At 36.1% G+C, this 12198-nt stretch overlaps 1 protein-coding gene across 1 annotated transcript in view; it reads left to right on the top strand.

Moving 5' to 3' along the window:
- The window catches only part of SLC9A3 (solute carrier family 9 member A3), a 49527-nt gene that overhangs the window by 14033 nt on the left and 23296 nt on the right, over positions 1-12198 (top strand). Inside the window, exon 2 of the mRNA XM_062498361.1 lies at positions 10658-10960. Coding sequence (XP_062354345.1) covers positions 10658-10960 — 303 coding nt within the window. The remainder of the gene's footprint in view (positions 1-10657; positions 10961-12198) is intronic.

The raw sequence follows: 12198 nt of genomic DNA, 5'->3' as shown, positions 1-12198 counted from the left end.
GGGCAGGTGTATCTTCCCCTAGACCACAGCCCCTCCAGCCTGGTCTTGAACACCTCTAGGGATTTGGAGTCCACAACTTCTCTGGAAACATGTTCCAGAGCATCACCACCCTTATAGCAAAGAATTTCTTCCTAGTATCTACCCTCTTTCAGCTTAATGCCATTTTCCCCTTGTCCTTTCGCTGTGTGTCCATGGGAAAAGTTCCTCTCCAGAATTCTTGCAGTTCCTCTTAAGGTATTGGATGGTGCTATAAAGTCTCCCTGGAGTCTTCAACAACTGAACTGAAGTCTCAACTGAATTCCAACTCTCACATTCTGTCTTCATAGCAGAAGTTCTCCAGCCCTGTGATCAATTTATCTGCCTCCTCTGGACCTGTGCCAACAGGTCCATGCCTTTCCTCTGCTGGGGCTGTCAGACCTGGATGCAGAACTGCAGGTGGGGTCTCGCCTGGGAGGAGAAGAGGGGCAGAATGTCCTCCCTTGGCCTGCTGCCCATGCTGCTTTGGGTGCAGCCTGGGATACAGGTGGATTTCTAGGCTGGGAGTGCATACTGCTGAATTGTGTTGAGCTAGGGAATAGACTTCATCTGTTGTCATCCTGGACACCTTATGTCAATAGGCAGTGTTTCTCTTAAAACTGTTTATAACTTTTTTGGTTAAAAATCTCAACTAGAAAATCTGAGACGACCAAATTTCTAGCATATATAAACAATATATTTGAGTTTCTGAAATGATGTGCAAGAGTTGTAGTCCACCATAAAACTCTTCTCATAGAGTTGCTGGAGACTTTCTCCTCCAACAAAGCTTTGAAGCTTTTCAGGGGGTGCAGTAGTATTTACTTGCAATGGAAACTAGCCAGGCATATTTTGTTAATTCTCTCAAATTACATTTATTTTCAGTTTTAAGCAAGGTCTGCTTGACATGTGTGTTTGGTTGGGTTTTTTTTTTTTGTCTGTGGTCATCGCTAGTGAATTCAAATACCCTAATGCTTACTTAATTTACTGCTGTAATCAGGAATACTTCCACTGTAATTCGATGCTATTCCACTTGTATTAATTAAAATCTTACCAGGGTGGAATGTAAGGAGCAAGAAGCAAACCAATCTGCCAGTGCCTGAAAAAAGTACTTTCCTACCTCATGACTTGGAGCAGCCTTCATAGCTATTTGCCCTAGCCCTTAGGGTTTAATTATGTTCCTAATGCCTTTCCTAGCAGCAACAATCCTTACTATATCTTGCTGGAAGCAGCACAGGGAAAGAAGAGAAAGTCCCTACCATATAAGAACAATTTCAGAGTTTCATGCTGCTACTGGTATTCCTTAAATTATTTCTTCCTCATCTTCTTTTTCTTCATACACAGTAGACCTCAACCAGGGAGAACTGGTTCTGTTGTTTTATTCAGGCTTTGGTAATTGCCTACACAGTTTATCATACAACAGAACAACTGCTTCCATATATTATTAGTAACCCATTCCCATGCAGTTTTTTATCTGTATGAGCAGACGCCAAAACATTCCCATGAGGATATCTCAGTTCATTCATCATATTAAATTCATTTATCATATTAAAATGGGGGTTGAGAAAAAAAAATGTAAAATTCATAGTGTGAAATGGCATTTCTTTATTTAACCCATGTTACTGGAAAATAGTTTGGTATTTTAAAAATAATAAAAAAATGCTTTCACTATCTGTCAATAACTTTCAGTGAATCTTTGAAGACAATTTTAAAGCTGGAGCAGTTGCAATATATCGCAACTTAATTTTAATACCTTTACATAGCAAGTGAAGCAGTTTTATGATTCTTTTACTGTCCTGTTTTATATCCTCTACTATACTTCAAGGTGTTTCTAATGTGTACTTTGCTCTCATTTTGAAATATTATTTTTGACTGTTCCCATTTTTCTTTCAGTGCCGTTCAGTTCCATAAGGAACTGAATGCTACCACACTTTCACTGCAGTGGGACTGCTCCTTCAAGAAAGAACTATTTAGCATAATTATGATAAACTGTGCCTGTTTAAACTTCATTATGTTCTAAGTACATACAGAGGTAATAGTTGCTTACTCACACACTTCTTCGAATTTGACTTGAGGCTATCTTATTAGGTTATGACCGATCAGCTGAGAACCTTGACCTGTATGTTGGTTACATTTTTAATTGCTAACATATTTTGTTAATTGTTCACCTACAGAGAACAGCTACCTAAAATCTCCTCCTTAATGAGCTTATTACAATGCTGTACACTTTGTAAATGGTGACCATTACATGCATGACAAATAAAGAAAGCTTTCCTGAGCTGGATTAAACCAAATTCAAACCAGTCCTTCCATATGAAGGACTTTTGTGCCTTGCTTAGGAAAAATGTCCAAGATTAAGTATAAATAATATGAATAGGCATACTCATGTTGTATATTTTAAGGCAGTACCAAGATACAATACTGAAAGTGGCTTTTCCCTCTTGTTGTACAATATATGTATATTACATCTCTGAGTTTCTTTAGATATAAAGTAACTCACAAGTTTTTTTTTTTCAATAAATGTCTCATTTTTTTTCTGGATTGGGTAAAAACATAAGGTACTGATTAATAAAACAATTTCATGTTTGCCTAAGGATTATTGATAGAGGAAATCTTTAAAATCTGTTTTCTTAAAGAGATTTGCCCATTGCATATAAACAATTCAAAATGGCAACATGAATTCACAACACTTGTTTTGTTGTTGCAAGGTCCACAGAACAGAATCCAAAGGACTATAAAATATGCTATCAGTCTCCTGAGCAGGAAAAAAAGAACTGAGCACATTGTTGATAAAGATTAGAAAGGCAAATATAGATAATAATGATCAGTTTCAGTTCTGACGAGTCTGCCCAAACACTTCCTGGACAGACTAGAAATGCAGTTCCCTAATGCTTTGAATCCTTGCTTCAACTGAACCTGTCAGAACACAATGGAAGACTTTTTTCTTTGATTTAAGCCTAAATTAATCTGCAAATAAAGGTAAAATAGTTTCTGTGTGGATAAAGAAAAGATGAGGTGAAATTATGAAACTTATTATAAAAGGATTATTTTTCCATCACAATAAGTCGCTAGGGTTTAGTCTTTGGACTGGTGTTATGCAGGGCTTTGGTTTTGCTCATTTTTTGATTTACCACTGCACAGAAGTGGGCTTTGCTACTGTCTAGTGACACATTTCTGCAGGCATTATCAGTATTCATGAAGATCTGGCTATTGTACAAGGAAAAAAAATACAATCCTGAGTACTAGATGAAGGGGTGTAATACAGTAATAGCAAGGGCAGTTTCACTCAGAGGCCATGACAAGAATTGACAAGGGAATAGGAAGGGGAGTACAGGGTGACTGTGAGTCACCAGTGTGATAAAGAATCCAGGATGTAGCTGAACTATAGATTGTGATAGGAAATGATTAATGCTGCTGGACCCGCTTCCACTATGAGTCATGCAGAATGTGGTCTGTATTTCTGGTGGCTCTGAATCCACAAAGGTGAACTCAGATTGAAATAGACAGAGTTGAAGACTGAAAAGAAGTAGTTTAAAAAAACAGAGGCAAGAAACAAAAAGTGTGTTTTTCTCTCTGCTTATATAATAGGAAATGAAGGAATTAATATTCGGGCAAACCAGCCATTTAAGAAAATTGATATCACTCCCACAAAGGAAAATGGACATAAAATAGCTGTGGAGAAGTTCAGTCTAGAAATCAGAATGAAGTCTCTAACTGTGATGAGGGCTGGTGGTGTACCTTCACATAGACTTAGCTGGAGCAATAATCCTCTGAAATGAGGATCATTAAATATGATGGTGTGATAATGATGGTCTGGATAAACAGTCAATTAGCCTTTCTAGTACTTGTGGTTCTTGATCAGAATTCCCAGATACTCTGTGCAGGCTACTTAAGCAGCTGTAGTTAGTTGAAAGGTGTGCCTATGGCTGTGCAGGCAAGAAATGCTGTGCTTGCTAAAGTAGGAAACTCAGGAAGTCGAGTCATAAAAGACATTTTAACAAAGAGATCCAGTACAACTGATGGCAATGCGCTGAAGGATGCAAAACTGGTGCATCTGTGAGAATAATAAAAATTACAAGGATAGATCAGAAAATGAAAGACCTGAGAGTATTAAGAAATCAAGTCAAATGCTATAGTATGTGCAGGAAGTTTATTGGGGAACTAGAAGGTGGGCATAATGGTTGAGAAGTAAAGGGAGCCATAATAAAAGATAAGAGAATTATAAACCTGTAAAACTTCATTAAACAGGAAATGGTATCAAAAACATTCTCTTAGTAAAGAGTGGAGTAAGTAGAGATTAGACTTATCAGCAAAATTTATGGAGAAATTTGAGATTGAAGTGGTAGATGTATAAATAAATTTGCCTGATAAACAGAAGAGAAAGTAACTGCAGCATTGAAGACAGCTACTTATAAAAAACACCTACATGAATAGAAAGTGAAACACTAAGTCATTATTGTTAAGCAAATTTCTAAACCATTACAATGGGGAAGTTTGCTAAGGATTCTGTGCTGCTCATTTGATAAGAAAAAATCACTGTTAGTCTGGGCTAGGTGATGCACAGGCTGGGACTGACATACACTGCCCTCAGTATCATGAGAGATATGAGCACATACCAGAGGGAGCCAATTAAGATCAGTGATTATATAAGACTCTTGGTAAACCAAGGGTGAGAATTAATTTAAAAACAGTGACTGCTCCGCTGCTTTTTAGATGTTAGGGCACCTACTTATATAGTTTAATGGGAAACAATCTCCAAACAATCTAATCTAATCTAATCTAATCTAATCTAATCTAATCTAATCTAATCTAATCTAATCTAATCTAATCTAATCTACATTACTCTTTTAAAGGAGTTAGCAGATGAAAAAAAAAAAAACAACAAACCAACAAACAGGGGAAGAATAACAGAAAATACACAGTTGTCTCTGTCCCAGCATCTACACACAGTTCCTACACCATGAATGCTGCAATCTCTTGCAGGGGCTTGTCTAGGCCATACAGCATACACATTTCCACAGCACTGCAGCTTCTCTCTTGGTATGGCAGATGCAGCAGGTTAGTCTGAGCTGTGACCTGCTATGTGGCTGCAACTAAAGTGTGGGGCTATGGAGAGTGCCCAGGGATCCATGCCTTTTTTGAAAATCCATGCTCTGTATTATATTTTAGAGGGTTTGGCCATGTCTAAGTCAGGTAGACCAACATAATAGTAATGGATCAGAGCTTTCCAGAGTATTTTGAGTTACATTACTGAGCACCTACAGCTGATACAATTTAGGTCACAAACTGGTATTTAACTATACTTTGAGCTCTTATACAGGCAAAATAAAGCAGATTTGTTTTTCCAGGTATGCTCTTGGATTTTTTTTTTTTGTGTGTGTGTTAAAGAATAACATATATCTGCAGAAGGCACCACTAAAAATTGTAGAAAGGGTAGAATTAAACAGTTTTTGAATTGAATTCCTTTATAATGCTAAGGAGAACACGAACAGGTAGATAAGGTAAGATACAAAAATTTCATGCTTGCTGGTCAGCGTCCAGCTACTGGAAGATGTTTAGAGGAAAGAGTTACCTTTGGGCAGAATATTGTTCCATTGAACTTATTGTACCATCTCTTAAGAAGTTTCTTTGTTGTGCTATGAAAAAAATCTGATTGTCTGCTGCCTTGGAGATACTACTACTTGCATTTCTGAAAAGTAAAGAAGCACAAAGGAGCTTGCAGTGTCTTGCTGTCACTTTGGTCAATGGCAAGGGTTTTCACCAGGGAATCAAGTCTTGGAGCTCCAATTAGAAGCAGCCATGGCTTGATGAAGTATGATAACTTCAACTTTATAAGTGAAAATAAAAAGTCAGAACTAGAAAACAGACCAATGAAGTAGTGTCAGTGCACGTTTGAACCACCAGCAAAAATGCATATGGGAGATATCACACCTGTCACTGTCCCTGACAGGAGGAGCTTAGGAATGTTTGCAGATTCATATCTATGCTTTCACAGAAACTATGGAAATGAAAGGCTGATCATATTTTAATTTTATAAATTATTTTTTTGCCCTTGGATTTTATCCAAAGATACATAGAAAAAAATCAGCAGAGAATTATCATCATTATTATAGCTCCATTCCTGATTTCTCTGAAATCTTCATTGTGTACTGTGCACGTGAAGTAAGTTTTGTGATTGACTGGAACAGTGATACTAGCTGCAAAAATAGTTTCACTGTTTTCAGAGACTCAGTTTTACATTATCAAAGTTAATGGAAATGTAATTATTCATTTGAAATCGTGTTGAAACGACTGCATGAATCCTGAAACTCTGCAGTATTTTAAATAGATAGTTTTAGATTTTTGTTTTTGCAGTGCTGTATTTTCAAAAGGTTGTAAATCTATTTTGAATTGTTCATTTCAGCTGGAAATAATGTAAAAAAATCTAGATCAAAACTATTAAAATATTTCCTTTGATAAGAAAAAAATCACTATTGATTAAAAATAGGTTTTGTTAGGGATAATGTAAAAAAGAGTGAAAACCCTACTTCAGAAAAATTTTTAGATGTCTACAAATATTACAACTTGAAAATGAATTGTACAGTATCTCTTTATTATTTTAAAATTATTTTATCTCTCTTTTAACCAGTCTTCCTGTCTTCACTTCTTTGAGTAAGTGAGAAAAATCTTATTCTGTTGAATCACATTTTCCAAAGCATTCACAGATAGCCTTTGAAAGCAAGAGATAATTCACTGAATGCTGTAAATTCCACCAAAGGATTTAATCTAAGTTACTGCATTTATAAAAGGCCATAAATCCCAATTTACTTCTTAAAGTGTGTTTCATTCTTTGAGTCAAAAGAAAGTGGTTCCAGCCACCACATCATAGATTGCTAATTTGTTTTGTCTTTCTCATCAAATAGCTTAAATGCCACAGTTCCTTTTCCTGGATCTCAAAGGAAGCATCTGAAAAAAATCGCAGGATGTTTATACTGTGCAACTGTTTCTTAATTTTGTAGAAACCTTCTAATTTGATGATGCTCAGATTGAATTTAAACACAGTTTACCCGGTAGCCAGCCAAACCCACTTTCAAACCAGGTATAAGATGTACAAGAAGGGAGGCATAGGTTTAACTTTTTCTTTCATACTGTAACTAGACTTAGGTAGAAGAATTCCAAATGTTAAATGTTAAAATGTTTAATGTTAAAATTTGCAGATCACAAAATTGCCCTGTGGACAGTTATTTCTTTTATGCCATGAACTGTCTACAGGAGTTCTTCCTTTACACTTTCCCTCTCCTCATTAAAATATATTAATTTACTTTTCCTTATTAACATTAGTGAAAGTAGACAATTTCATCTCTGGGTCCGTCACATAGTAATTTATCTGAGCAGCACTGCATGCTATCCTCCTTCCTGATAGTTAGAATTTCTTTCACATCAGAATCAGACTGAACTTGTCTATTAGGAGTTTGCAAACCTTGCTGGATTTTATTTTGCTCCTCAGTCAGGTGAAACACCTGATTATGCTAGACATTTAGATGTAATTAAAGTTTCCATTTCTACTTTGTCATGGGGACACAATTTATTTTGTGGGACAGTTTTTGGATCTCTTAGACAAGTAAAGGCAAACTTCATGAAATGGAAGTGCTGTCATTATGTGAGTTTGCAATACTCTCAGAATATATCAGAGAGATTGCTTCAGAATAATGAATTACAAAAATAAACATTAACGAGTGAATTTGGAATTGATCTCTATCAAATTCTAGAACTATAATAACTACTCATAATGTACAATCTTGATTAAATGTATTTTATACACATAGCCAGAAAAAAAAAATTGTGTAGGTGCAAATAAAAGCTCAAACATTAAGTTCCAATTGCATCTCAGTCCAAAGCTATTTTATCGAATTTCATCAGTTGTGGTAATTTCCTTTTACATATTTCTATGCTTAGAGACATATTCCTAATAATCATTTAGCATGCTCTCTGTCTGAAGAGTTAGCTAGGCAGTTATCTTAAAACAAATACAGTCTGTTTTTCAGATTTTCCTCGGGCCAAATACAAAAATGAAAAGAGGCTTCTCTAGAGCCCATTCAAGCAAAAACTTTGCTGTCCGTGGTCTGCATCCTTAAACTAACAGAGTAGAAGAATTTATTGCTGATAATATTAAATTCTGGTACAGATAATCAGTGGGTTGGAGTTACAGGGGACAGAGACAGATAAGACAGAGCTGATTCACTGGGAAAATGCGGCTTTTAGGAGGAGACAAAATTATAACCAAAATCAGATTGCCTTCCCAGCATTCAAAACTGGTTTTGGTTTTAAAGGGGAGAATTCTAAAGAATATGAAATTATAGCTGGACGTTGTTTTATTTTTCTCAAATGCCTAGTTTTAAAAAGTCTTCACAGGTTCATTTTAAATTTTAAACTTAAGTTCTTGTAGTCATGGCTTATCTGCTAATGTAAGAGTATGAAAAACAGACTTTGGTTAGTAAGACTAGCTCAGCAGCATTCATTTTCAGGGATAAGGAGATAATCCCCTATCTGTGAGGTGATAAATTAGTTGATAATTCACTGACTGGAAATTCAAGGAATCAAGAATGACTAGTAGGAAAGACTTTTGAGAAGCTAAAAACCCAATTTGCATACATAGAATAGTAGCTAGTTTATTTTTCTTAATTTAATTTCCTCTCTCTTCTTTTTAAATGCAAGTCCAAGGGATTTTATAACAAAGAGAGGAAACAAACAGAAAAAACAGAGTGTGTGTTTCTGTGAAGTGTTATTCATCTCTTGATTATATGACACGGATGACACAGAAAGCTGGCATGACTTGGTCAGCTTTACTGAATGCAGTTTGTTTTCATGTCTGTTTGTTTTTGTACTAATCCCACCTTTTACCTGTGTTCTAACATGTTTTCAAGACTTGCCTGCAAACACTCAGGAACATCTACATTCATGCTAATTATTGGCATAGGGAGGCTGTGGTCACTTTTCCTTTCACATTTTCTGTTCTGATGAGACCATGAAGGTTCTATGGCTTGAGGAACCACATTACTGGGGGCCAGCTGTGATGATGGATGGTGCCTGTGCAGATGCAGCCAAGGCAAAAGCTGACAGTTCAGGAGTGGGGCCCTTAAAACACTCTGAAAGGTAACTAGTAAATGTTTGACAAGGACAAATACTTGGATGTGGAGAAAAACAATGGTCTTCCAGTAAAGTAACCTGGTCTAAGACCTCTGCATGGTCATAGGAAAGATTCTTCCACTGGCTTAAGAGTCTGGAATTCATAATGATGAGCTCTTGTCCAAGCTAGTTCTGAGCTAAATTGCATTAGCATTGTAACAGCTTCAACACAGCTGATGTTCAAACCAGGAGAAACTTTGCGGCTTTTACTTAAATTTTCTTCTTTCTTCCTCACATTTTCAACACAAAGCTATGTAAGTAAAGCCACATTTATTGGGTCAGTTTCACAAAGTAGCAGGGTTCATGCCATCTGGGACACATCATTACTTAAGATAAACTGAAGGACAAGCTTACAGAAATCCTTAGAAAGTCAATTAAACCACCTGTCCTTACTATCAAACACTTCTGCCTCTTCCTATTTTATGTTCCATCTTTCTTTGTAGACTTGACTTCTCTCTGTTCTGTCTGCTTTTTTATTTTGTTTTATCTGATACCTAGGAAATGCATTATAAATACATGTTGCTACATGTATCTGCTGTCTTAGTGGTGCTTCTGTCACTTTGACCAGTCTGTTTTTTTTGTCTGGTCATGCCATCTCTCTGTCTCTTTAAATTTGCTCATGGCACTAAGTAATTTTCCCTCCTCCTAATTATTGGCTAGCTTAGTAGTTTTACCACACTCTACCATTACATGTTTTGCTGTGATAGATGCCATATACTGTTTGTCTTTTTAAATAGATTTTACAGAGTATTGTAACATACGAATTTTATGACACCTTATACAAAAGAAAGCAGCCTGTAGCAGAACTATTCCCCACAAATATATATTTGAAGGAACCACTGAAGCCTCCATTCCTTCAGAAAGCCTCTGAGTTATGAGAAATCCTTATTAACGACATCTTGAATAAAAGGCTCAAAAGGGATTTCCTTTAACATAAGCTTCATTCTTTTCCTGCTACAGGCTACATTATCAAAATATTCTTCATAAATTTAAAAGAGTTGTATTGAAACAAGTTCTTCTTTCAGCATCCTCATCGCATCTTCCAGAAAGCCTGTTAATAAATTGATCATTTTTAAAGACAATCATTAGGAGGCTGGATGTGTATTTTTAGATAGAGAAATAATGTCATACATTTTTAGGACTTCCCTATTGCTTTTCAGCCTTGCACTTACTGCTTTGCACAGAACATCGTCTTTCCCTAAATATATCTTGTTAAGAGAAGATAATCCAATGAAGGATATAAATGTCATGGAATATTGGTTTCCTATAAGTTAAAATATGTTGGATAAAATATGAAGATTGACTTTTTTTTAATTATTCTATAAGGGTCAGTATCCCAAGCATTTCATGCATGCTTTTGGGTCCAATCTAATGAAAGCTAAAAGTGTGTGTGGAGTCAAAATTGCCAGCTAATAACTGTTGTTGCTCAAATTGTTTCTCCATTTAATTTCTGACTCACTGTTTTCGTGTTTCCTTGCAGTTTTCCACTTGTCCCACAAAGTCACTCGGGTGGTTCCAGAAAGTGCTCTGCTGATTGTCCTTGGTATTTTCCTCGGTGGTATTGTATGGGCAGCAGATCACATTGCCTCCTTCTCCCTGACACCAACTGTATTTTTCTTCTACTTGCTGCCCCCCATTGTTTTGGACGCTGGATATTTTATGCCAAATAGATTGTTCTTTGGAAATCTTGGCTCCATCCTTTTGTATGCTGTCATTGGGACAGTCTGGAATGCTGCCACAACTGGTTTATCTCTCTACGGTGTCTATCTGACTGGAATAATGGGTAAGTTTGATCTGTGAAGGCACAATTATAAATGCCACTGTATAGACTGTTAGATGAGTGGTAAGTTACAATTTAATAACTCTTTCCAGCAGAAAAACTCAGTTTTAAAGGGAGCAGTTTGTAATATCTTTGTCAAATTTAAGAATGACCTGAAAAATCTTCCCTAAGGAAAATATAAAATCTACTTGAATCCATGTCTCTTATATTGTCCTGCTCTAAATGTGTGTGTAGGATAAAACTCAGGATTCTTTCTGCTAATGGACATCTGGACAAAAATACACACTAAAGGGCTTGTTTCTTTCTGCTGTGATAGAAACCTTTAAAGTTACTCTGAAATGGAAGTGTCTTCCTGAAGCCAGCTTTACTGTTATGTGTTATGTTTAGTGTTATTTAATAATAAATGTTATTACTGTATTTAATGTTATTAGTGCAACTAAATGTTATTTATAATAAGTATTATCCAATATTAAGTGGCCACTGAGTGGGTATATATGCATGACCCATCTATACATCTCTTCTGCATTTTCTGAGTCTGGAAATTGTAACTGAAGAAGTTTTACAGAACAAAGTAGCAGATGTCTTACTAAAACAAAAAAACAAAAAAACAAAAAAAAAAAAAAACAAAAAAAAAGAAAAGAAAAAAGAGAAGCCGTTTCAATGGGAGCAGTCCAAAAGGCCTTGAAAGGATGGCTGATGTACAATTTCCTAGATCGCAAATCCAAAAAGTGAGGGTTTCCTACTGCTTGTGCTCTTCCCAGAGAAGTTGTGGATGCTCTATCCCTGGCAGTGTTCAAAGCCAGGTTGGATGGGGCTCTGAGCAACCTGGTCTAGCAGAAGGTGTCCCAAGCAGTGGAACTGGAGGGTGTAAGAAGTCCCTTCCAGTACAAACCATTCTGTGATTCTAAGACACACTTTGTCTTAATTACACCACGATATAAGGGCACAGGGCTGCTAGAAGAGGTACAGAACAGCAGTACTTAATCTCTACAGACTTTCATTTAAAGACTCATGTTATGTAATTGCAGATGTTTGTAATATAGACAGCTATGATAGAGACATTTTAGATATTTACCTTATTATAACTCTTAGTTTAGAAGGAGCAATATTTTCTTTAGAAGATACAAAGGTGACAGTTCAGATGCAAAATTCCTTGGCTTCTTTAGGTAGATAAGAAGTTTACTGTGCTTTAAGCAATATATTTAATCTACAATATCACATTTATAATTAAAATCAGGTTT

This window comes from Cinclus cinclus, chromosome 1 (assembly GCF_963662255.1).
Source record: "Cinclus cinclus chromosome 1, bCinCin1.1, whole genome shotgun sequence".
Classification (NCBI taxonomy): Eukaryota; Metazoa; Chordata; class Aves; order Passeriformes; family Cinclidae; genus Cinclus; species Cinclus cinclus.
The sequence above is the reverse complement of the archived record's forward strand: the minus strand, read 5'-3'. Positions and strand labels throughout refer to the sequence as shown.